This window comes from Lissotriton helveticus, chromosome 8 (genome assembly GCF_964261635.1).
Source record: "Lissotriton helveticus chromosome 8, aLisHel1.1, whole genome shotgun sequence".
NCBI lineage: Eukaryota > Metazoa > Chordata > Amphibia > Caudata > Salamandridae > Lissotriton > Lissotriton helveticus.
The window spans coordinates 1,053,655,847-1,053,683,464 of NC_136069.1; the positions used below are offsets into that span (position 1 = coordinate 1,053,655,847).

A 27,618-nucleotide genomic window follows, 5' to 3' on the forward strand; every position below is an offset into this window, starting at 1 on the left:
GCATGCTTTCTGGTCCAGGAAGGACTTAGCCTGGCAGTTCAGGCTGACTGTTCCCATGTGGAGCAGGGTCAAGACTGATTAGCATATGACTGGTCCAAACTGAGGAGGCATGGTGAGCAAAAAAAGGATGGATATAACCCAGATCTGTGACTGGGGGTGAATGTTTGACAATGTTCAGCTTTCCTTCCATCATCTTTTTGTGTGCTATAAGTCGCCCTTAGTGGGATGGGTTTGCCCAGGCATGGGTGCCATGCTCGCTATGCCACTTGATGGTAGTATGACAGAAGCATGCATGGCTAAACTACGCATGCCTCTACTACGCGACCTAAGCAACAAATGCATCGGAAAAACCTTTCCATTACCACACATGACTTTACACATGCAATTTTGTGGTAAAGGCGTGACTGGTAAAGGGATGTATGGTAAAGATCACAGCGAGGCCACCCAACCTTAGCACTAAAAACTACCCTGACCCCCCCCATGATCCCTAAAAACGACCTGAAACCCACGCTGAGCCCTAAAAACAACCCTAACCCGCAGAGCCCTTAATAATATTTATACATGTTCATACCATTTTTATTGAAAAATATAAATTATTTTTATTTACAAATTATGTAGTTATGTTATAGATGTATTTGAATTTAAAATGTATTCCATTAAAGTTAATATGTCTGCATATTATTTTTATAATGTATTATGCGTTTAAAAAAAATTAACAACATTTTGGTTATTATAATGATATATAGCCACATAGACGCACACACTCACACACACCCAATTGCACACACATACACATACACACACAGGCACAGCCAGAGCCCTAAAACGTCTCTGACCCCACACACCATTAAAAATACCCTGACCCTCTCCAGTCAAGCCCTAAAGAGTAGCCCAAATCCCCTGAGCTCTTAAAACTACCCCAACCTGAGCCCTAAAACTACCCTGACCCCCCCATCCGCGAGCCATTAGAACTACCCCGACCTACAGAGCCCTAAAAACGACCCAACCCCCCCTGGTTCCAGGAGTGGAGAAGTGTGGCTCACTGGTTAGAGGAGGCAGACCTGGAAGCAGAGGTCAGCCCGGGACCAGGGCTCAATTCCCGACTCGGCGGGGTCTTGAGTCCTAAAATGTCCATGGACTCGACAATTCTCGCTCCGGTGCCTACTCGATTCACCGGTTCACACTCTGCGACTCTGGGCAATAGCTTGCTTAATCTCCACAACGGCCCCTCGCGGCGGGATGCCTGGCTTTCACCTTGCGGATACCCTGCCGGGGTTATCTCACAGGGGAATACCAGGACGGGTTCCCTAAGCAAGCGCTTAGAAACCGCTTGGTGATTTGCGCTATATAAATTCCTGTACATTTACATAACGATGTTTTCTGGTCAAAGGATGACCTGGCCTGCAACTAAGGGCTGAACTGTTTCCATGGAGAGCAGGGGCAAGATTGATTTGCATACGGCTGGGTCCTAAGTGGGTTGGCATGGTAAGCAAAACAACGTTGTATTTAACCCAGATCTGTGACTGGTGTTGAATGCTTGACAATGTTCAGCATTCCGTACATCACCTTTTTGTGTTGTTATAACTCCTGTCTTATTATTTTAATTCAGTCGTAAGTTAGAAATGCTCCAAGAGCAAGTCAAAGAAAATCTGAGAAAAGACTGACTGACGGACTGTGTGAATTGGAATCAAGGTTTAGGAATCTCCCTTCCTACAAAACATTCGAATATGCTCCTAGCTGGTTAGATGAGATCAAAGGCTCAGGCATGTCCTTACATTCATTCAGTAAAGTTGTTTTAGTCTTTGCATTGTGATCCAACTTAGTCACATCATTCATTGTAAAGTTCTTTGCTCACAAGATAATTAATTTCTTGACTACCAGACTACTTTCTCAAGCCGGTGGGAAGTTAAGCTCTTGTATTGCTGTTTTTTTTTAAATGTAGAACTAGCCTTGAAACAATTTACATCAAAACCTTTCTCTCCCTGCTTAATATACTTTCAATGCCTCGCTATAATAGGAAGGCAATTCTATTCGTGCTGCATTTTGCTGAATGCAGAAACTCATGTGTTTTATTACTTCTTCTTTTTTAATCTATGAGCTATTTGTTTTGTAGACCTTGAAAATAATGGTGATTTGCACAGACCATTATTTTCCATATTCTGTAGTCCTTAAATTGCAGAGATAAAAGACAGAAAACTGAAAACTATTTCAGAATGAAGCAGTGTCCTTGACAACGCTACTTGTTTATCTCCTTTAATAGTAGATGCTGTACATTGGAATCGAAGAGTCTAAGGATGAGAAAATAGAGAAAAGAGCTATTTTGGTAAATATTCACGTTGTACATTCAAATTCAGGGTTAAGATTTCGATTTTTATGCAGGCTGATACTATTAAAGGAAATTCTGTATTGACTTCTCTTGACTGTGTATTGTAAGTTCAGACGATTTTATCAATTAAAATGCATTATTATATTAACATGTTTTCTATGCATAGCAAAACGCCCAGCTGCTGAACATTGACCTTTCCTTTGATATTTTCTGTTGTCCAGTGCTTTTTCAACGGAATGTAAAATGTTAGGTATATGCATTAACTAACAGATTACTTTTGAAAGAACGTAATATACACCAGCACTTCCATTTAACATGACAATATAATCAATCCAGGATCCCAGCCTAAATGATGTTCCAGGAGTAGGTTTTGTCTGTTTCTGGCATCCGTTTCAATTGATGGTTATTGAACAGGACGTTTGGGGAACGTCTCTGTATAGTTATTATGAGGGCGGGGCGGGGCTAAGGGCAATGATGGCCACTCAGAGCTGAAGCTCTGTGGTGAACCCGCACTCCGGTACCCAGAGCGGCACTTTGCTGCAGTCATATCCCGCCGGAAGCACCAGTCCCGAAATCGAATGCTGGTGGATCACGTAGAAAGTACACCCACCTTTCTATGATCCTGGGCGGCTAAATTATGAGCAACAACATCCCTGTGAGAAAGTATGGGAGAGTGAGGAGGGGAACATCCTTTTCAACGCAGATGTTACCCCGCAGTGCTTTTACGACACGTCCTTTACAACACAAGTCGTAACCACGACTTGCGCTGGAGGGCGCTAAAGGATAAAGAATAGTATATTTACTATTCCAACACCTTCCCTACTATCCACAGGGACTGGTGTTAGAATAGTAAATTATACTATTCACTATCCGCGCCCAACAGCGCAAGTCGTTGTAACGACTTGCGTTGTTAAAGACACATTGTAAAGGCACGCGTTGAAACGGTACGCGTTGTACCGTCATACATCCAGTGAGGAAGATGGCGGAGTGAACTCTAGGCTCTGCTCCGGAGGAGTAGACTAACCCTAATTGTGGAGCATTTGGCCAAAGAAAAACAGATCCTGACCGATAGACACCAGAAGCTTTTTCAACCTTGAAGAAATCTCACCACCACTCTGATTCGGCGGGTGGACGGCGGAATGAGGGAGGAGGAAGGCCGTTAAGAAAGTTGCTTTCATGACAGATAGAGGTGGTAATAAATAACATGGCTAACGTGTGTGAAGGAGCTGTAAACAGTAACTTTTGAGCCCCGATGCCTCTATGTTACTGATCTGAGAGGTGCTGTGCTATGCGGATTCGTGGGTGTTGTGCCCACTGACACCTATGACAATTTCGTGACTGAATTAACACTGCACAGTTTTTTGGCTTCTAAGAGCCCCCCGTACCGGACAACAGCAGAGCTGATTCACCTCCATCCTGCATAACCGAGACTGACCTGTGAGCCTGCTGAGGATTGAGAGCAGCTGCGAGTCGGCACACCCTGAAGGCCGAGCTCTGAGGGGAGCGGACCCTGCGCTTAGGCCTGGTGCGGTGAGTGCTTGCTGTGGGTTGGGGTAACCCGTGTGCTGTGCGTGCTCCTGGTTCTGGGGCCTAGAGCCCGATTCTCCGGATCGTTCCGGACTGTAAGGAGCGGCGAGGCTCACCCTGTGCTGCGGAGGCCCCATGCTTGTTCAAACACCGAGGGAAGGAGCAACCAGTGGTAAACCCTTAAAAATGGCACCCAACACACACGGACCCGTTCCGGGACGCTTCATGTTCGGCGTCACTTTCCCTGCAATTTTATGAGACCGCAGCGAGGTACCGCGCAGACAGCGCACCTCTAGCTTTGCAGCCGAGCCCTGCGCCGATGTGTTGCAGACGACGGGGCTTGGAGACGAAAGATCGACATCGGGTGCTGGAGTGCAGGGGGATGGCAGCTGCCCGCCCCGAACCACTAATCATCTGAAGGCTCACCATACCCTCCAGCACCTCTTCCCTCTCCCTGGATACTAGGAAATAAGAATTGCAGACGTGCTGGCCTCAGAAACGGGAGGCACTGTGCACACCATCACCTACCACGTCTTGTGCCACTTTATCCTCTTTCTGAACGTTCTGGAGAATCTATGCCTGCTCCCATACGTGTCCTCTACAGAGAACCCTGCGGTCCACGAGTTGGCCTTCATTGGGTTCATGATCTTCTCCCGCAGACTCATGATTCTGAACTATCTCCCCTGGATAATGAATGGGTTAAAAACTGTTAGTTCTGAACATCATTCTCTGCAGAACTTAATATGATAACATCTGGATTGCTGATGTGCAGCGTACTAAAAACTTCTGTGAATTATGAAAAATAATTCGAAATATAAACTGTGTGCTTCATGTCCTGGATGGCAAAGTTTCTGGTACGGCCTGTGCTAGGGTTTGACCTTAATGATGGGGAAAACTCATGGCCACCGAGAGAAAACAGCCTGTCCCCCTAACTGATGCAGTCCGTTCTCATTTAGTACTTTCTTTTTTTGTCTACTCCCTTTACTCCTATCCCCTCTCACCAGAATCTCTCCCCTTTCCTGCTACACCACCTAGCCCCTTGTCCTTTTGTGCCCTTTCACTAAGCACTTCTTCTTTCCTTGTTGGGGAAAGATTCAATATTTATACTCTGGAGTGTCAACAAACTCGCTGAGGGAGTACACAGGGCCAAGGGAGCCACCCACAGTAAAGGTATGGTATGGTACCCCTTGCCAAGGCACTCCCTCTCTCCTTTTTGGGGGAGGATCCAGTATGTGGGCCTTGGAGTCTCAGAGACCCCTCTGAGAGAGTCCACAGCGTATAGGGAACGTCTCGCAACAGAGATGGGGAAATTATACCACTTCCCCTGGGATCAATCAATCAATCAATCAAGGCATTTATAGAGCGCACTACTCACCCGTAGGGTCTCAAGGCGCTAGGGGGGGGGGGGGAGTGCCGTTACTGCTCGAACAGCCAGGTCTTGAGCTTCTTCCTGAAGAAGAGGTGGTCTTGGGTCAGGCGCAGGTCGGTTGGGAGGGAGTTCCAGGTCTTGGTGGCCAGGTAGGAGAAGGACCTTCCTCCTGTTGTCGCTCTTCGGATGCGGGGGACGGCGGCGAGGGCGTGGCTGGTTGATCTGAGGTGGCGCTTGGGAGCGTAGAAGTTCATTCGGTTGTTGAGGTAGCTCGGGCCTTGGTCGTGTAGGGCTTTGTGTGCGTGGGTGAGGAGGCGGAAGGTGATTCTTTTGTTGACGGGGAGCCAGTGCAGGTCTCTCAGATGTCCGGAAATGTGGCTGTTTCGTGGGATGTCGAGGATGAGTCTGGCTGAGGCGTTCTGGATCCGCTGGAGTCTCTTCTGGAGCTTGGCAGTGGTTCCAGCGTAGAGGGCGTTGCCGTAGTCCCGTCGGCTGGTGACGAGGGCCTGGGTGACAGTCTTCCTGGTCTCGGTGGGGATCCACCAGAAGATCTTCCGTAGCATGCGCAGGATGTTGAAGCACGACGAGGAGACGGCGTTGACTTGTCTGGTCATGGAGAGGGAAGAGTCCAGGATGAAGCCCAGGTTGCGTGCGTGGTCTGTCGGTTTGGGTGCGGTGCCCAGGGCGGGGGGCCACCAGGAGTCGTCCCAGGCGGAGGGCGAGGAGCCCAGGATGAGGACCTCCGTCTTGTCTGAGTTCAGTTTCAGGCGGCTGGTCGTCAGCCACTCGGCTACATCTCTCATCCCTTCGTGTAGGTCGGCTCTGGCGGCGGCGGGGTCGTTGGTCAGGGAGAGGATTAGCTGGGTGTCGTCGGCGTAGGAGATTATGTTGAGGTTGTGTTGGCGTGCGATGGCCGCGAGGGGGCTCATGTAGACGTTGAAGAGGGTGGGACTTGATCCAGCGGCCTATAGAAAATATATCATAAACAACGCTACCCAACTTCATAACCTATAAACAAAATTCTATACTAAATTATGGACCCATTTATAAACCTGACATATTTTGGGCCTACTGAATCAGGTGGTCAGATTAAATCTATATACACATTATCTACAAACTATATACAATTTTATACATCTGCGGAAAGAATATTGTCATTAGAATAAAACCTAACCATTTAAACGACCACCATTGGCGACGTGATCTAGCTAATAGTAACCTACACTCCTGAATAATCAAGACCAGCTTGTTTGTCAAAAGTAAGATTTTATTTACTAAATTATGGTATATAAGTTGATAGTTTTATAAATGAATTTTATTAGCATTGAAGCAAGCATGATTGTAAAGAAATGTGAGAAAAATACAATTTAAGCAAGTGAATCAAAATTAAAGTGAATATTTAAAGTTTAGCATTTCTAAAACCTAAGTCCCTAACTAAGCTAAATAGATAGAAATTAAAGTAAAGTTCTTTGAGGATTCTTACGTGCTCCACGCAATGTCCGACAGCACTTCACCCTCATCGGAAAGTCAGAAAGCAGCAGCCAGCCCATCCCTAGGGGCATGACTTTTTATACCTTTCTACGCTAACTAAACTACGCAAAGGAAAGTTTTCAGAAATCTTCGACGTCCCATTGGCTGAGAGTGACAAGTGACATGTCACCCACATTTCAAAAGTTCCATTAGGTCACTTTTCTTAAGGACCATTGTCTTTTCTGTATGCAACCAGGAGCTTCCTAGGTTTGCAACAAATGTCTCATTGCTTCCAATTGACTTCCGCGGATGCCAAGTTAAGGGCTGACAAATTGTTCTTTTTCGACCTTGGCCATGTCCGACAGAATAATGATAGCACGTCAGTTTTTGCTTTGTGAACGCAGCTTTTGACGAACATTTTATTTCAGAATGGGCGTCTCGTGACTTTTGCAGAAGTAAAATTCAACTTTTTGTAGCTCGAGCAGACTAGGCCCGAAAGCAGGCAACTTATGCTTTCTAGTATAAAACAAACACAAGAAAAGTATTAATGTAAGAAATAATGTAGATTCTGTATCCACCCCAAGATTTACTAATTAATTAACCCACCCGATTAATCAAATGTTACCTAGCCAATGCAAACAAATAAAGCAGCGTTTATATCTACCAGTCTTCGATAATCCATGAGACTTATATGCACCTAGAATAGTGGAAATGACATCACACAGACAAGGAAAAGCAAAACAAGCACATGCTTCTTTTAAGTTTGCAGCAGTTAGTAATGACAAAAACGAAAACAATAAATTATTTTATTATTTTGCACGAACAAAAAGATGCAACAATTATGCACGTTTATGAGCACACATGTTAGTCCCCCCATGTGTAAAGTTTAATCTAAGTTGTATTAGCACGACATATCACAAATCATTAATATTATTATTCATGTTATGGAAATATGACTTCACGAGTTTAAACAAAATTTTGTTTTCTATCTCGCTCCATCAACTCCCTCATCTGGTGATTAACAAATCACCACACCAGCACTCAAAATGTTGGTAATTTAAATTTCTAAGAAATCGATTCAAATTCATTTGTATCAGTAAACCTAAAAGTCTGTTTCTGCATAATCTTTGGAATTAGCATAACGCTCTCTATGTAACTCCTGTAATTCGATCTCCCTTTCTTCTTCTTTTCTAAGTTTATAGATTCTTTTCTTTTCTTTCAACTGTTTCTTTCTTTTATGTAACAAACAACCTATTTTGGTCAAAATAAAAATGAATATTATTATAATCAAAGGTGCCAAAATCTTGCCAAGAATTGAACTTCCGATATCATGAAACCAGTTTTTAATTGCTTGAAACCTTTTTGAAAGTTTCCCTGTAAAATCATCTTCTTCTAAAGGAATTATCTCTGAATGCATTTGTGTAAAATTCTTAATGTACATTTCAATATTCTTACTTTCGTCAGGTATATATGTGCAACAATGTTGTACATGTAAAATGCCACAGACTCCTCCCTCTTTTGCTAGGAGTATGTCTAAAGCAAGGCGATCTTGAATTACCATGGATCTAATTGCAATAACTTCAACATTTACTAATTGAAACCCATCAGCTGTGTCAGTTGATAATCTATCAACTATAGTGGATAATTTTCTAATTCTCCCTGCATTTAAGGTTATACCAACAAAAGGTATTACTGCTTGAAAAATATCTCCCAGAACTTCAGTAAAAGTTTCTCTTTTAACTCTATTTACATAATTATGAATTGTAAACAATCCTTCTGAATCTCTGTCAACATGAAACACTTTAGGAAAAACAATTCCCACATAACAAGTTCCATACCAGTGGTCTGGAAGGTTGTAGTAGGCTTTGTCACCACAAACAAAATAAATCCCAGGAAAGATTGGATCTTTTCCACCTTTGAATCCCCAACCTCCCAAAATCTGATAAGTATCTTCACAGTTACTTGCACCTACAAAGTAATTATCAAAAAGTGTATTATCTCTTCTAATGCAAAGCTTTCCACTAACTGGTTTGTCTATGTGAATTGCAATATTTTCAAGCATTTTGCCATTTAACTTCTCATCCTCTTTCTGCCAGAAACTTGACTTAGTCTGCTTGACTAATTCATTCCTCTTATAAATTGCTCTTCTCTCCTCAACCATATTCAAAAATGTCTTTCCTTCAGCACTTAATTTGCAAGTTAGATTATTTTTATAAGCATACTCATAAGTAAGTTCGTTAGTAACAAGGAAAAATTCTCTCATTTGCTTTGCTTTCTTATGCTTATTTAAAGCATTTTCAATCTTAATATTTGCAAAAATTTCATCATAATTTGAATAGTAATATTCTAAACGTCCAGTTTGATAAAATAAACTAGTTAACACACTACATGTTACAGCATAAGTGAGAGGAAGCATATTATATGTTACTCCCTCAGAAACAGAAGCAGGTAACTTAACGCAGACGTAGCAGTCTTTTGCATCCATTACCTTAACATATTCACTCAATAGCTTTGTGAATGTATTACTTGAAAAATCACCAATTGATTTATCTTGATGAATGTTAGGCTGATGATCAATAACTTTTGCAGACGCACTATGTTTAGTTTGGCTAACCAGAGCTTTGCTTGTTATGTTAACTTTGTGTAATTCTCTATTCATCTCCAAAGGGATAATCACAGCTAAAATCAACCAGAGCAGAATTAAAATGAGCAGACACACCAGAGTCATCTTACAGCATCTTTTAAAAACAGAACACTTTGAAGTGCTCTCCTTAACATAAGGCATTTTTGGTTAGTTTTAGCCTCAAAATAAAAAATAAAATAAATTTTAAAATTCTAAATTTATATTTACACCCCCCTTTTAATATTTTTTTTTTTTTTTTTTTTTTTAAAACCCTAAACAAGATTTCTTCGACCTTATGTCATACATAAGTTTTCTTCAACTAAACAGTTTTTCTTCGACCTTGTGTCAACTAACAAATTTTCTTCAGCCTTTTGCCAATTTAATATATCTGTACTTCAATCATTGTCACTAATTTCTTGGATTTCGTTTTCTTCTTCACTACTATCATATATGTCAATAACAGGTGGAATTACTAAGTAAGTCCACTCAGGAGACTTGTATTTTTGGTTTGGTCTTACTATTCTCTTCCCTTTTCTCGATATCACTTCAATTTTTCTTCCAACTCCAACTTCTTTTCCAGGACTCTTTTGACTACTGATTTCTTCAACTTGTTCTTTTGGTTTCTTGATCAATCTGACTCTCAATCTTCCACCAGGCCAGTAGTCTGCTTTTCTCACGTACTTCTTCTTTGGTTCAGAATTATTTGATTCTGACTTCCAAGTCCTTTTCTTTCTGTTTTCACTTTCACCATCCACTTCACTTTCTTCAGTTTCGTAGTCTGAAATTTCAATTGACTCAGGAACTTCTCTATTCGGCAATTTCACTCCTTCAGGAACTTCACTTTGTCTTCCATCACTGGTACTCGGTAATTCGTCTTCCTCCTCTTCCTCAATTACCCCCAACTTCCCAGATTTCGGATTTCTGTTCCTTACTCCAGAGTTTGTTCTCTGCCTTTCGATACTCTCCTGGTCTGAAACTTCTTTTTGTTCTGCTTTTTTGTCTTCAATAGAGACAACCGAATCCTCAGTTATCTTTCCTTTTAACAGATTCTCTTCACCTTCAGAATCTATTTCAATGATTTCTAAGTCTTTTCTTGTCAAATTTCCATTCACTGGCACTGTTTCCAGATGTCGACTTTCTTGTCGATCTTTAGAATCTGGAATTATTTCACCTTCTGTTTCGCCTTCTGCTTCAGAATCAGAATCATCTGTGGTATCACTTTCAACATCAGAACTCTCAGGAGTTGGTACTGGAATAGTATGACTAGGATGAATCCAGCGTTTCAATCCTCTGCACTTTACAGCATTAGTAGTGATCAAAATTATCTGCCTAGGTTTCTGCCATCTAGGAGCTAGACAATTCCTTCTCCGATGTACTTTCGTTCTGACCCAATCGCCAGGTCTCAGATCATGTGTCAAAACCTTTTCATCTGATTGTGCTTCAGTTCCCACCTGATTAGACACAGAAGTTACCATATCAGATAACCTTTTACAGTAATCCAAAATAGCACTGTCATTTATGCTCAACAGTTTACCTACAGGTACAAAAGCTTGCCTCATAACTCTTCCCATTAAAATTTCATGAGGACCGGTCCGGCTGCCACCAAACTCTCTGAGGCGCTAACCCCTTTGGGACTTATCCCTTACCTTCGGGAGCCTACGCATGAGAAGGGGCACACCCTTGACCAAGTTTTCTCGTCTGTCCCTCTTGAGGGTATAGAGGTTACTCCTGTCCTTTGGTCAGACCACTTCCTTGCCAAATTTGTGATCAAGGGCATAGGTAAGTCAGTGCCTACTCCGGCACATCAACAGGGTCGTGTCCATAGGGCATTCCATCGAGTAACCCCAGAGATGCTGGCGCAAGCAGCTGTGGCCCATCCATGCCTCCTTTCTGGCGATCTAGACAGGGATTTGCAGACCATGCAGGACTGGTTTTTGGACAGGCTAAACGATCTTGCCCCGGAAGTAACATCTCGCCCGACACCGAAACGGGTCTCCGCGCCTTGGTTTACCGCTGCACTGTCGGCTACGCGGCAGCAGTGCAAGGTAGCCGAAAGAGCTTGGCGGGCACAATATGACACTGTTGCCAAGCTGACCTATAAAACGGTGGTCAAGGCTTATCACCGGGACATTCGCCTGGAAAAAAAAGCGTATCTAGCCAGGAGAATTGATGCTGCTTCCAACTCCTGCAAGGAGATATTCTCCATCGTGAGAGAATTCACCTCACCTTGGTCGAACACCTCAGACCAAAAACCATCTGGTACCTGGGCTGCGGATCTGGCTGACTTCTTTACGAGCAAGATCCAACGCATCCAGGAGTCATTCCTGGTACCAATATCGGTGGGCCAAACTGAACGTGACATCACCACACTGCCAGAGGCCGGGCCTAGGGCGACGTTGAGTGTGTTTCCTCCAATCTCTGCTCCGGACTCCCTGGCTCTAATGGGCAATTTAAAATCGGGTTCTCCCCTTGACCCATGCCCGGCTAAATTTCTAGCGAAAGTCGCGGAGGTGATCAACCCGTTGGCTAATCCGCTTTTGAATCTTTCACTGAGGCTAGGTGTGGTCCCGCAAACCTGGAAGCAGGCGATGGTGATTCCCTTGCTTAAAAAATCTGGCCTAGACCCGAAGGCCCCAGTCAATTATAGGCCCATCTCCCTGCTGCCGGCCCTCACGAAGATTCTGGAAAAGCACGTTCAAGGCGTGCTTTCCAATTTCCTTGAATCTAATGAGATCTTGCACGCCACCCAATCGGCTTTCGTCCCCATCTTAGCACGGAGACTGCGCTCCTGGAGGTTTCGGAAACCATTAAAGGGGTTCTGGACTCTGGGGGCAAAGTCATGCTGGTGATGTTAGACCTGTCGGCGGCTTTTGATACCGTTCCCCATGATGGTCTTCTCGCAAGACTTCGCGAGATAGGCATACGGGGGACGGTGTTTGACTGGTTTTCTTCCTTTCTTGCCGGCCGCCGGCAAACGATCTGGGCCCCGCCTGATTCCGCCGTGATGCCGCCTTTGGGAGTCGGGGTCCCTCAGGGCTCTATTTTGAGCCCGACCCTCTTTAACATCATTATGACCCCGTTGGCGGCACTGGTGGAGTCGCATGGTGCCCAGATCGTATCCTATGCGGATGACACCCAGCTCCTCTTCTCTTGTACGAGAGGAGGCGACTTTGATGGGGAGAGTATTCGGGATTGCCTTGGGGCTGTTTTTCATTGGTTCCATCTAAACAGCCTTAAGTGCAATTCCGACAAGTCCGAAGTACTTTTCTTTGGGTGTGACACCGAACCTGACTAGCAGACTTGGTGGCCACGGGATATGTTCCCTCCATCCTGCTCCTCTCAGGTTGCAAAGAATCTAGGGGTGAAGTTGGATAACAGGTTAACCCTGAAATCTCAGATCCTGGGGGTGTCGGGCATGTGCTTTGGCATCCTTAGGATGCTGCGGAGGTTCCTTCCTCTGTTATCCGTGGAACATAGGACGCTGACAGTTCAGGCTCTGATTGGGTCCAGGTTGGATTATTCCAACATTCTCTACCTGGGCCTTCCAGAGTACTTGCTGCAGCGCCTTCAAGTGGTGCAGAACGCCGCGGCCAGGGCAATCTTCGGCCTTAGTAGGCGTTCTAGTGCCTCGGGCTTGCTGGTAACGTTACATTGGTTGCCCATTCGCAAGAGGATCGCCTTTAAGGCTCTGACCTTGGTCTATAAAGCTCTTCACAAGGAGGGAGCTAAGTACCTCCAAAAGAGACTGGTCTTTTATCATCCGACCAGGTCTTTGAGGTCGGAATCCCTGCACCTTGCTGTTGTCCCTCGGGTAAAGAAAGCGCGCCTTGGCGGGCGCTCTTTTGGATTGCTGGCATCTCAGCTATGGAATTCTTTGCCGCTGGCCCTGCGGGGAGCCACTAGCTTGCTGGCTTTTAGGAAGGGCCTTAAAACGTGGCTTTTTATTCAGTAGCCGTTCTCTCTTGAACTCCTGGCTCACTGCTCTTTTAGTCTTTCATTTGGTGTTATGTTATTATGTTGCAGCTGCCTTTTGCCTTCTCCAATAAAAGCGCCGGGACACTCTTTTTGAGTAGCCGTGGACTATAAAAATGAACTAATAACATAACATAACATAACTCAAACCTGTCTTTTTATCTGGTGTACTTCTTAATGACATCAAAACAAGTGGAAGAGCATCAGTCCACTTTACACCTGTTTCAAGACACATTTTTCCAATTCTGTTTTTAATTGTTCCATTAATTTGTTCAACCACTCCTGATGCCTCTGGTCTGTATGCACAGTGTATTTTCTGCTCAATGCTCAAAGCTTCGCAAATTAACTTCATCAGTTTGTTATCAAAATGGCTTCCTCCATCACTCTCAATAGTGACTGGAAAACCGTACCTTGGGATGATTTCTCTGAGCATTAGTTTTGCTACTGTAATTGAATCACAATGTCGTGTAGGGAAAGCCTCTACCCATCTTGAAAATAAGCAAACAATTACAAGCACATATTTCAAACAATTGTGTAAGGGCATTTCGATGAAATCCATTTGTAACCTGGTAAAGGGACCACCCTCTCGACCAATTATTCCTGTCCCCACCACTGATTTTCTGTTTGGATTCATTTGTTGGCATGACAAACACCTTTGACAAAAAGATTCTGCAATAGTTCTAAACTTAGTATTGAACCATGTTTCTCTGAAAAGTCTAACCATAGAATCTCTTCCCAGATGTGCTGGACCATGATATAATCTGGCCATATCAGCAATCAAGCAATTTGGTAAGACTACTCTGCCATCTTTGTAAACCCACACTCCATCTTCTTCACGTGGTCTACAATCTGATCTTAACCACAAGTCTTTTTCTTCATCATCTGTTTCATTTTGTAAATCTCTAATCTCATGCCATGTTTCTACAACTGTTGTTAGCATTAATGAATTTGAATCAGTTTCTTTACTCCTCTCCCGATTGTAAGAATAATTTTTCCTTGCGCAGTATTTAGCTGTTTCATCTGCGAAGGCATTTCCCTTGGAAATATAATCAATTCCTCTAGTGTGCGCTGCACACTTAACAATGGCGATTTCTTTTGGCAATTGTATTGCTTCAATTAATCTCCTAATGAAAACTGCATTTTTAATTGGTGATCCTGCTGATGTCATGTATCCTCTCTGTGACCAGAGTTGTCCATAATCATGCACAACTCCGTACCCATACTGACTATCAGTAATGATGGTAACTCTTATATCCTTTGATATTTCACATGCACGAATTAAAGCAATTAATTCAGCCACTTGTGCTGAACGAACTCCTTCAAGACATGATGCTTCTTCGACATCTGTGACTGTACAAACTGAATATGAAGATTTTAAGACACCTCCTTCGGATCTTAAGCATGAGCCATCTACAAAGTAGACAAAATCCGATTCAGACAAAGGTCTGTCTTTGATGTCTTTTCTTGGTTTAGTGCAGAATTCCATGACATCTAAACATTCATGTTCTGTTTCAATGTCATCAACAATTTCAGAATCAGGCAGTAATGTAGAAGGATTCAGATTTAAACATCTTGAAATCGAAACATTATCTGCTCCTAGTATGATTTTCTCATACTTTGTCAATCTGCTACTTGTTAAATGCTGAGTCTTACCTCTTGTCAGTAATATTTCTACTGAATGAGGCACAAAAACTTTCACAGGAAATCCCATAATGATCCCCTCACTTTGTTCGAGGCTGATACTTGTAGCTGCAACTGCTTTTAAACAACCTGGTAATGCTTTTGCAATTGGATCAAGAACTGCAGAGAAGTATGCAATAGGTTTCTTTAAATTTCCATGTCTCTGAATTAACACAGATAATGCACATCCTTCTCTCTCACTACAATACAGTTCGAAATCTTTCTCATAATTTGGCATACCTAAAGCAGGAGCTTGGCATAAGCTCTTTTTCAGGTTCTCAAAAGAATCCATCTCAGCATCATTGAGAATAATTGGATCTTTTACATCTGACTTTGTCAGTCTTTGTAGTGGTTTTGCAATTACTGAAAATCCACTTATCCATTGTCGACAGTAACCAACCATTCCCAAGAACATTCTGACCTGTCTTTGTGTTCTTGGTGGTAACATTGCTTGAATCATTTTTATTCTCTCTATTGTTACTTGTCTTTTTCCCTTTGCAATTCTGTGACCAAGATATTTTACTTCTTGTTTGCAAAACTGTAGTTTTGCTGGGGACACTTTATGTCCTTCTTCTGCAAGGCGATTTAACAGAATTATTGTGTCTGTCACACAATTTTCTCTTGTCTTTGCAGCTATTAACAAATCATCAATATACTGCACTAGCGTAGACCTACCAGGTAAGTCTAGGTCTTCTAATGATCTTTTTAACAGTTCATTAAAGATTGAAGGACTTTCTGTATAGCCCTGAGGGATTCTTGACCATCCGAGGGTCTTACCTTGGAATCTGAAAGCAAAGATTTCATAACTGTCTGGATGTAAGGGAACAGTAAAGAATGCATTGCAAAGGTCAATGACTGTATACCATTCAGCATCATGTGGAATCTGGAATAGAATTACTGCTGGATTTGGAACCACAGGACAACATGGAACGACAATTTGATTAACCTTTCTCAAATCTTGTACGATTCTAAATGTTCCGTTAGACTTTTTAACTCCCATAATTGGTGAATTACAAGGACTACTCTCCATTTCTTTTAATACACCTTGCTTGATTAATTTTTCAATTATTGGTGTAATACCTTCAATTGTTTCTGTTTTCATTTTATATTGTGGAATGTTTGGAAATTCTATTCCCTGTTTCAATGTAATTTTTACTGGATCTACGTTTTTCATCAGACCCATCTCATTTCCAGTAAAATCCCATATTTCAGATTTCACTGTTTCCTTGAGTTCTTCAGGTAAATCCTTTTCTTCAAATGCAGGAAACAATTTTGTTTCTTCTGCTTCCATCATCATCATTGTCATTCTGTATAAACCATCTTCCTCCATTGTTTGCAACTCAACTCCATCAGGAGAAAAATATATTCTACAATTCATTTTACATAGGATGTCTCTGCCCAATAGATTCACTGGACTACTATTACAAACCACAAATCTATGTTTGTCTCTGTAATTTCCAATTTCAACTGGTACTGGATCAGTTAAGTCAGTTTTAATTTGCTGATTACTTACTCCGACAACTTGGATGGTATCCCCAGAGAGAGGTAGGTTTTCAATTTCCACTGATCTAACAGTAGAACGGGTAGCACCAGTGTCCACTAGAAAAGTGATGTCTACATCATTAACTTTCCCGTTTACAAAAGGACCAGACTGGTCAACCTCAAGAGTGGCTCCAACAACACACTCTTCCTCCTCTCTCGGGCACCGTCAGCAATAATCATCAGAATCGCTGTCTTGACTTTCTGTTAATAAAAACTGTTGTGAAGCATTTTGCATTTGAACTCTTTGCTGCTTTTGCTGTTTTTGTGGTTTTATTACCTGTTCACTTCCCTGAAATCCCACGTTTGGATTATATTTTTGGACTCCCCCACAATTCGGAAAAGGTGGTTGTGGCAATTGGTCTTGACGATTATTCACCTGTTGCTGTTGCTGTTGCTGTAACTGTCGCTGAATATTTAATTCGTTTAACCCCTGTTGCATCTGTAGCTGTCGCTGCAGGTCAACACCATTCTGCATCTGTGGATTCAATAAGGGATTCTTTAAGTTTTTAGGAGGATGAGGACACTCGTCTCTCCAATGTCCAATTTCGCCACAATTAAAACAAGGTAATCTTTGTTTCAACTCCTCAATTTTTGGGCTAAATTTCTTTGGGAAATTATTACTTTTAAACTTTCCTTGTATCTGGTTTGTATTTCCAGTTTGAACAAAATTAGTGTTCTTATTACCCATGCTGGCAATCTGTTGCTCAGCCACTTTTACCTGAGCCCACATGGCTTTCTCCTTGAGCTTCTTCTGTTTTACTTCTATTTCATCACTGCAATATTTAGCCTTTCTTAGAATATCATCTACAGATAGTGATTGCCATCCGACAATGCTATTTCTGATCATTTCTCCAATTTCAGGTTTTAGTCCATAAACAAATCTATAGACAAAATGGCTCATGTCTTTTTCGTCTAGTTTTTCATAACCACTGTATTGTTTAAAGATTAACAGTAGTCTTTCATAAAAAGAATGAACTGATTCTTTTGTTTCCTGTTCTGTCCTTTCTATTTTAACCCAATCGACTTCTTTGGGTGGAATTTTGTTTTTCATCCAAACAATCACTTTTTCATAAAAATCCATTACAAGTGGATTTGGAGCACCTGTTTCTTTGATTCGCTCAGGTTCTGTTTTTGGCCAACTAATCGATATCTTGCATTCTGTCCAAAGATCTGATGGAACGACAATATCAAAAAATCCATCTAAATCAATCCACAGAACTTTTGACACTTTGATAAATCTATCGACTTGCCTGTACCACTCAACTGGTTTTTCCCTCAATTTCGGAAAGTCATTTGTAAATAACAGAATGTCCTGTCTCGACCAAGGGACATGAACATATCCTCCACCTGCAATTTCTCTCATTGGAAATTGTTTTGACAATTTTTCCAATCTTTCATCTTCCTTCTTTTTCGTCCATTTTACTCTCCATTTATTCAGTTCTCCTAGCTTTTTGATATAGACAATCAAATCTTTTATATGTACTATTCTTCCCATTGAGTTCAAACTCTCAATGTCACTTTCTGAAAAGTCTAATCTGTAATGTTTCGCAAAATTCTTTTGTTTGCTCACATCAATTTCAAGTTCTGCTGCTAGATCCTCTAGTTGATCATATTTATTTTTTGTTTTCCATTGTATGCTTTTGCAAATGAACAGTAGTTCATCATCTCGATAGTAATTTAAACTATCTGGACCGATTGTTCCAATTATTAATTCTTCGATATTCGCTTTTAATTTGGCCACATCAAGTTTTGGTGTGGTTACCCTGACTTCAGGACTCCCTATATCTGATATAGCACCCATTGGTGTTTTTGGAGATAAATCCTCATTAAAGGTTAAATCAGGCATTCTCGATTTAGAAGAGTTTATTTCAGATAAGTCTGAATAAAATTTTTCAGCAGCCTTTTGAATTTCTGTATTTAAAGGAATAGTTAATCCTGTTTTGTTTGTTTCCTTTTGGTCAAATACAGGCTGAATAGGACCAATCGTTACTGGAACTGTCACAGCTTCCATGCCTTTTGTCATTCTTTTTATTAATTCTTCTTTAGATCTTAAATATTCATTATAATCAACATCTTCAACATTTCTTGCCTCTCTTGTATAATCTTTTGGAGCTTCTCTTGCCCTTGGAGCCATTGTAAAATGTCTACCTTCATTTCGAGCATTATCAAATTCTGGTCTTCTAGGAGTTTCAATGACTTCACAATTATTTGGATAAAGTTTAGGAGCTTCATTAATTGGAGGTGCACTCGGTGAAGTTTCAGTAGAAACCACCGGAGTAGACCATGATCTAGGAGGTCTCAAAGGCTGATTCTTTCTAGCAGTTGTATATATTTCTTCCATAACTGCATCCTCAGATTCTCTTTCCATAGATTTCCCTGTAGGAGTACCCATTACCATTTCCTGAATTAAATACAATCCTTCACTCATGTTTCCCTGTCTCCACATTCGCAATCTATCTTCATGAGTTTCTCTTCTCCAAGGTGGATTTTTAGAAGGTCTTTTAATTCCACTAGCTTCTCTTTGTAACTGATACATCTCGTCTTCCCACTCAACTAAAGCTTCAAATTGAGTTGGTCTCGGTTTCGGAACAAGAGCGTTCATTTTCTCTCGTAAATTTCTCAAGACTTTTACATTAAATGAACCATCATCTGGCCAAGTTAAAACACCGTCGTTCTTAGTATAGCGTTTCCAACTATCGAACCATAAGACAGTATGATATCCATATTCACCTTCCATATACGCTGCAGGTGTTTTATACTTATGAAGTAGTTTACCACCTCGCGTTTCGATTTTCTTGTCAGGTGAAAATAAATTCTTAAACTTCTGAAATAATGTTGGCTTTTTCTCAACATGTTTAAAATGATAACTCATTTTTAAAAGTTAAATCTAATTCACAAAATCGTTCGTAAAATATTTCCGGGATGTTCCGCAAAACAACCAATCCGTGCGCGAAACACACCAACAAGCCAATGACAGTTGAGCTACGTCACTTTTCTGCTCAACCAATAAAATTGGAGTTTTTCTGAAGGACCAATCAGCTCACAGGTCGTCAGAGACTCAAGAGCCAATCAGAATATAGCTTGTGACGTAGGTCACCCAATCCCAGCGCGGCTCTGTGACGTACACAGCAGCTGCGGTTTCTCGTTTCTCACTCCTGGCGCTTACCCCTCCTTCACAAAATCTTTTCATAGCGCCATTTTAAGAACACTTTTCAGTGTAAATTAATTCTTAACAATGACTATAAGGACAACATCTGTTCGTTTCACTATTTAGGATAGTTTACATACATTCAAGTATCCACACTTCGGAATAGACGGCGCTATTCACACTAAGGATAATATCCAATTGTCAGTAGAGTAACCCTTACCCCACCCTTCTAACACGTATAATTATGAACTCGCTTTGCTCTGAACGCACCGCGAAGTGACAGTTCTAAGAGTTCCACTTGAACATAAAATACAAATCAAACTCGCACTTTTACACTGAAAATTCCCTAATTTCAAACACACATGAAATCCGTACAGGACTCTCACCTGTTTATAGAGATCATGCACCGTTAGCAAAATAACGACGTTATCCGTACAGGGCTCTCACCTGTTTATAGATATGAAACATGTACCCGTACAGGACTCTAACCTGTTTATAGATAATCATGCACCGACGCTAATTTACCCTTCACTCAAGCTCGGATATAACTAATACTCTTATCACAGTGAGTTTTATGGAAGGCGCTTTGTCCCTATTCTCATGCTGCTTTAATTTCTTAGAAAACCCTCACTATACAAGATTCACACCTAGCCCTAAAACTGTGCTGCTCGGCGACAACACTATGGTACACGGCGATACCTCTTGTGATACTCGGCGATATCACTACAAACAGAACAGATGGCTTGCGTGACTAATTTCTCGCCACACAATCTATACCGGTATAGCTTACAGATAGCACGAAAAACTAACTTAACATGTGTTAAAACATCGATCCTATTTCCATACCATAACGCTTTAGTAACCCTTAGCAACCAACATATTACCTTGGTTACCCTTAGCAACCATCAATTTCTGCTACCAGAGAATTGATCCAGCGGCCTATAGAAAATATATCATAAACAACGCTACCCAACTTCATAACCTATAAACAAAATTCTATACTAAATTATGGACCCATTTATAAACCTGACATATTTTGGGCCTACTGAATCAGGTGGTCAGATTAAATCTATATACACATTATCTACAAACTATATACAATTTTATACATCTGCGGAAAGAATATTGTCATTAGAATAAAACCTAACCATTTAAACGACCACCATTGGCGACGTGATCTAGCTAATAGTAACCTACACTCCTGAATAATCAAGACCAGCTTGTTTGTCAAAAGTAAGATTTTATTTACTAAATTATGGTATATAAGTTGATAGTTTTATAAATGAATTTTATTAGCATTGAAGCAAGCATGATTGTAAAGAAATGTGAGAAAAATACAATTTAAGCAAGTGAATCAAAATTAAAGTGAATATTTAAAGTTTAGCATTTCTAAAACCTAAGTCCCTAACTAAGCTAAATAGATAGAAATTAAAGTAAAGTTCTTTGAGGATTCTTACGTGCTCCACGCAATGTCCGACAGCACTTCACCCTCATCGGAAAGTCAGAAAGCAGCAGCCAGCCCATCCCTAGGGGCATGACTATTTATACCTTTCTACGCTAACTAAACTACGCAAAGGAAAGTTTTCAGAAATCTTCGACGTCCCATTGGCTGAGAGTGACAAGTGACATGTCACCCACATTTCAAAAGTTCCATTAGGTCACTTTTCTTAAGGACCATTGTCTTTTCTGTATGCAACCAGGAGCTTCCTAGGTTTGCAACAAATGTCTCATTGCTTCCAATTGACTTCCGCGGATGCCAAGTTAAGGGCTGACAAATTGTTCTTTTTCGACCTTGGCCATGTCCGACAGAATAATGATAGCACGTCAGTTTTTGCTTTGTGAACGCAGCTTTTGACGAACATTTTATTTCAGAATGGGCGTCTCGTGACTTTTGCAGAAGTAAAATTCAACTTTTTGTAGCTCGAGCAGACTAGGCCCGAAAGCAGGCAACTTATGCTTTCTAGTATAAAACAAACACAAGAAAAGTATTAATGTAAGAAATAATGTAGATTCTGTATCCACCCCAAGATTTACTAATTAATTAACCCACCCGATTAATCAAATGTTACCTAGCCAATGCAAACAAATAAAGCAGCGTTTATATCTACCACTCTTCGATAATCCATGAGACTTATATGCACCTAGAATAGTGGAAATGACATCACACAGACAAGGAAAAGCAAAACAAGCACATGCTTCTTTTAAGTTTGCAGCAGTTAGTAATGACAAAAACGAAAACAATAAATTATTTTATTATTTTGCACGAACAAAAAGATGCAACAATTATGCACGTTTATGAGCACACATGTTAGTCCCCCCATGTGTAAAGTTTAATCTAAGTTGTATTAGCACGACATATCACAAATCATTAATATTATTATTCATGTTATGGAAATATGACTTCACGAGTTTAAACAAAATTTTGTTTTCTATCTCGCTCCATCAGACTCAACGAGGATCCTTGAGGGACGCCGCAGATGACTTTGGTGGCCTCTGACTTGTACGGTGGTAGGCGGACTCTCTGTGTTCTTAAGTCGAGGAAGGAGTTGATCCATTCCAGTGCCTTCTCCTGGATTCCGATGTTGCCGAGGCGCTGCACTAGGGTGCGGTGGCAGACAGTGTCGAATGCCGCGGAGAGGTCCAGGAGGATAAGGGCCGCTGTTTCTCCGTTGTCCATCATGGCTCGGATGTCATCGGTGGCAGCGATGAGGGCGGTCTCGGTGCTGTCACAGCTTCCTGGACGTTGGACGCAGCTTTGACTCGTCTACCGGTTAGTGTCCCTGTCACCCTCCTCCTCCTCTTTCCATGCTGTGTCTCACATCCTCCCCTCCTCTTTCCCTCCTCCTTTCTCTGTCTACTTCCCCTGCGCCTACCCCCTCCCCTAAATCTCGCCCCTTGCCTGCTTTTTCCCTTACGTATATGTCCTTTTTGTAGTCTCAACCTTACATTCAACTATGTTTGCCAAGCTCTAATATCTGTGTAACCTTTGTAACAATGTAACCTGAAACTATGGTCTGATATTCATGTAAAGCGCTCTGATACCTCCATGTCTAGCCAGCGCCATATAAAACCTTTAAAGTAAATAAAATAAAAAACAGGTATGAAAAAATATATAGACAGCAAGGAAATAATCACTGCCACACGGATTAAGTCCCAAAATAAAATGTCATATAAGGATTTATGAGGTGCATGGATTTCATCTTTGTAGATTATATTTGTCAGTGCCTGGAATCCAATAGTAAACTCCTGAGTAATCTGCACTTGGTCTACAATATATGCAATTATTGTAATTATATCCTACAAAATACACAAAGTCCACTGAGATACTTTACATTAACAAATATGAATTATCTCTGCATGTTCTGGGTGCTTCTGCCAGAGCATTTAACAAGAAGATGGCAAATTCAGTGGCATTAGGCTGTTTTTAAAACCACAATTGGGAGCAAAGGGAAGAAGGAAAAGAAATGTATAGTATTTTCATGACATGGTATCAACAGCACTTTCTAACTATTGTCCATTTACATCTAAAATGAATTTGAAGAATGTTCATGGAGGTTTTACAAATATTCTAAGGGCCTGCCGCACCGCCAAACCTGAGTGCGCACCACCCAACAGATTATGAGTTACCTCACGTCTGGCTTTTTTTTGGGGCAATTCCTCAGAAAATGGGCACCGCAATGGGAACGCCAAAAATAAATTCCTGCACTGCATGGACTGTAAGTCCATGCAGTGCAGAAACTGGGGTGCATGCACACAGGGGCACACATTATGCACCCAGTCATGCATCCCCATGCACCTGGGCAACAGGGAGGACTGTAGGGGCCTCTCTGTTTCAGGACTGCCAACCTTTTCATGGAGTAAAGACCTCTATAACACTGCTGGTGGTACTGAAACTTGTAATGTGCATGGTGGTGCCGCAGCAGCACCACCAGCATATTGATGAGCCCCTGACCACCGCACCACTGCCAGGGAATGGCGGTCCGACCACCATAGTTGTATTTGCCAGTTGGTCCACCGTTGCAGCAGTGGCTGGACTGCCACCGATGCACCCTCATGAGTCTGGCGGTCCTTGGACCACCAAGAATCATAAATAGGCCCTAAGTGTGCAGAAAAAGTGACCGAATGTACTATATAAAATAAAGATTATTAAACCACCAGTACAACATCAATTCAAGTGGGAGAGTAAGCAATGTCTACAAACTTTGCATTGTAAAAGCATGTGGCAATATTTTGTTCCTTCTTCTCCAGGATGGGTGTAGATTCTCCATGTCCAAGTGGGAAAATAGATTTACAACAAAACATCAGCATATGTAAGTGTTATTGTTTTCCTGATGAAAATACCAGAACATTCAGTATAAATACCTTAACAAAGATATAAACCAATATTGTTTGTTCAGCAATGTTTCAATAACATTTTCTCCATTTGTATTGGTCACCTGGAACTCACATGAAACACAATGTATTGATAACATTTGCAGGGATTAATATAAAGAAACACAGATTTCTAACATGAACATTTCAGGGACAGAAAACGTTGTCAGTATAATGACTTTGAAGAAGATGCATTCCCATATATATGCTAAGAAAATAACTGATTCGGATAAGAGGCCCTTTTCGTTTCCATGAAAATCATAGAAAATGTTACATAGTAAAATACAATCTTGCAGCCAAAACAAGACAGTTAAACATAAACAGTGCATACATACATAAGTTACTGCAGTGCTTAATTTGTAAAATAATAAGTGCCAGGCCCGTGATCAGGAGGCCACCGCAGGTTGCCCAACTCACTTCCCCTGACATTGCTGCCAGTGGCAGTACCAAAAAACTACTAACCATCTCTCCCCTTCAAGTGCGACAGCTAGGTTTATGCCAGGTCCCCAAAGCTAAAGGAATGGCAGGGGAGACAGGTATTAGTCATTTTTTATGCATATTGTATTCATGAAGAACTATTGTTCTTCTCATCTCTAATTAGATAAGCAGCGCAACCATGTGGCAGACTGTCATGAGTGTGGTGTTGACAATTAAGTGCTGGTGCCCAGCAACCGGGACACAAATTAAGTGCTGTTGCGGATCACCGGAAACCACTGCTCAAATTAAGCACTGACTCCTGTTTCTGAACTCCGCAGTTGAAATAGGCCATATGAGTTCAAATATATCCAATTGGCCACTCAAATTATGACTCGTATTCTCCTATGCTATCATCTGGTACATCTCCAAAAGCTTGGTTTCAAATTTTGGAAGTATGGGTATCTTTTAAAATCTCAGTATTCCTATTCAGTACCAGGGAGATAGAGAACCACCTATACCAACTGTGTAATGGTAGGAAAGTTCGAGATGTCATGTAGTAAGACTGCTTGAATATATACTGCAGGGTTGGTGGTATGACATAGGTGTGTAGTGCTCTAAGGCAGTCCACATAGAAATGTGTTCCTGTCAAAATCGGCTGCCATGCAAAGGGGTAGGGAAAACCACCCTGTTCCCTATTGTGAAGTCAAATGACCACATACAAATATGCCACTGATCCCCTGCACACGGTAAGAGTACATGTACAATAATATATACAACATTCTTCTCCCTTTTGTTCCGTAGTTACTTTATTCTTCTAGCTTCAGTAGATGGTGTCTTTATACACCCAAGTGAATTTCTTGATTTCCTAGCCAACACGTGTTTGATCGCTTTATATGAGATGAACCGCGACTTCTTCAGGGCTAAGGAAGTATACAAATACAAGAATTGTGGTATGCATGATAATACTGCGTATACACAAGTACATCCTAATGGAACCAAAGGAAGAAGACAGTTGCATATATCACTGTACATGTACTTTCAGCGTGTGCAGGGTATCAGTGGCCTGTTTGAATATCTATATCCCTGTCCCTCTCTGATATTGATCTGAATCTACTCCATATTTTTTCCCAATACGTGTTTCATTTCGTGCATTCCACAAAGGATAGACAATGTCATTATCTGTGTGTGCATCTCCAGCATAGTGATACTTAGAAAGATTCACAGCTTGTAAGCCTAAGGGAAAACTGTGTAATCTGCACAACATTTTGAAGAACCTAATTTTATTATGGATTTCCTCAGCCCTTTATCATGTCTAAAAATGATGCCACTTCAACCTTTGTCTGGGAATACAATTTGAAATCTGCGTTCCCATCAGCTTTTTAAGTCTGTGGATGTCGGCGAAGAGAATTTCTGATCAATAATAAAAATAAAATACGTTTGTACAATCCGCAGATCAAACCTTTCGATAGTCCCCTCTGTTTTAGGTTTTGAATGATATGTGAATGGTTTAATTGTATATGCGAAAAGCCCAGTTTGATTCCCTGGAAATGTTTTAGTTGGTGGTATCTCCAAATTTGTGATTATGGTAAGGTATATTCCATATCTAAATCTGTAAATGATTTATAGTTATTTTCCGTCTGAAGATCACCTATGTAGAGGGTTACTAAGGGGACATCCAGTATTCAGAACAAAGTGGAGTCCTCCATGAACATTTCTCTGTTGTCCTAGATAGGTGCATCAGTAGGAGGCATGATGTTTGACCTGTGTGCCCAGGATGCATATGCCTTCTGCCAAGCGAGTGTTAGGGAATAAAGAATGTAGTACATCCTTGCATCTGACAAGACCTGGGTAAAATGTAAATGTTGCTGGTGTACTTCGTGCAATCTTTGAAACTTTGCATCACACTTGTTACTTACATTTTCAGAAATTATGCTTTTATGCCGCTGTGTGTAATTTCGGGCCATTTGTGGTAAAAATTAACCATGAACACACAATTTGTGGTAACATACGGGGACAAGAGAACGTGTTTGCAATACTTTTGTTTAAATGTATTCCTATGCCTAAAATTGATGTGAGGCAGCATTTTATGATAAAATATAGCGCAAAATGAAGGATTTGCATGTTATGCAAATCCATGTAATTTTGCATAATTTTGTGGAAGCAATTTATGGAAATGTTGCACACACCTACACCTAATCTGGTGGTATTGATGTATAGTGCCATCAATTCATTGTGTGTATTTAGATTTGTCCTATTTGTGTTCACTTATATTGGGGTCTCTGTTCGGTTGAGGAACATATATTTCTCATTTAGTTATTGGGCAACTTAGTATGTTTACAGGCGAGGATAGCAATTGCCCCCAGTTTCAGGTGATGCATGTAATATTCTTGGTTAAGTGGTACCCAATATACAATTTTTAAGAATAATATCCAAGGAGCATAAAAGGTTTGGAGGGACCTGTATGCGGGCTCTTGCAAAGGTATAATTGAATTTAGGAGAGCTGTGCATTTTAACAATATGAGTTCTGCTCCACATGAAGAACTACAGACCGGGCCAACACTGAATATCTAGATGTCCTTCATCATATTATCTAACCCTTGTTTGAGAAGAATACCTAAGTATGTCATGGTTGATGTTTTCCAGGGGAAGGCAGCAATATGCAAAAATGCTGTTGTGGGATTTCTTGTTAATAGTAGAGCCTCGATTTTATCACAGTTTATCTTGTAAACAGAATCTGGAAAACTCTGAAATCAATTATATGAGTGTATGGATGGACAGTTGGGTTTGTGATAATGCAAACCATATATCATCAACATATAGGAGTAGTTTTTGCTCATCATCTGGCAAAATATTGCCTTTTATAACATCATGTTGTCGATTTGCTATAGACACATGCTCTAGTGTTGAAGGAAAGAGTAGAAATGACAGGGAGAATCCCAGTCTAGTACCTCAGGAGATTATAAAAGGTGTTAACAGAAATTACCAGCAATTGACAACTGCTGTAGTATTCTGGTTTGGCCATTGTACCCTCTGGGCAGATTTGTTTCCTAGTTCCATAATTTTAATGATGTTAAATAAGTATGCCCCTTCCACTTGATTAAAGGCTTTACCTGAATTAAGTACTTTGACGAGCCTGTTTTTCATATCTTCCCTGACTTGACAAAATTGCAAAC

General features: G+C 41.2%; 1 protein-coding gene across 1 annotated transcript; it reads right to left on the bottom strand.

Annotated features, from left to right (window-relative positions):
• Positions 1–4,562: 4,562 nt before the first annotated feature.
• LOC144773844 (uncharacterized) lies at positions 4,563–21,706 on the bottom strand. Its single transcript, XM_078658937.1, has 3 exons — positions 20,105–21,706; positions 17,650–20,043; positions 4,563–4,639 (listed from the first exon to the last, which is right to left on the bottom strand). Exons 2-3 carry the CDS (start codon positions 19,379–19,381, stop codon positions 4,563–4,565), a joined length of 1,809 nt encoding a protein of 602 aa, XP_078515063.1. The 5' UTR covers positions 19,382–20,043; positions 20,105–21,706.
• Between the last annotated feature and the right edge of the window lie 5,912 nt (positions 21,707–27,618).

Excerpts from the sequence above, each read along its gene's own strand:
- LOC144773844 (XM_078658937.1), bottom strand. The coding sequence starts at position 19,381 with ATGAGTTATCATTTTAAACATGTTGAGAAAAAGCCAACATTATTTCAG. Across the intron at positions 4,640-17,649 it reads AGAATGCAAGATATCGATTA|AAGTTTTTAGTACGCTGCAC; the intron begins GTTGGCCAAAAA and ends CATAATTCACAG.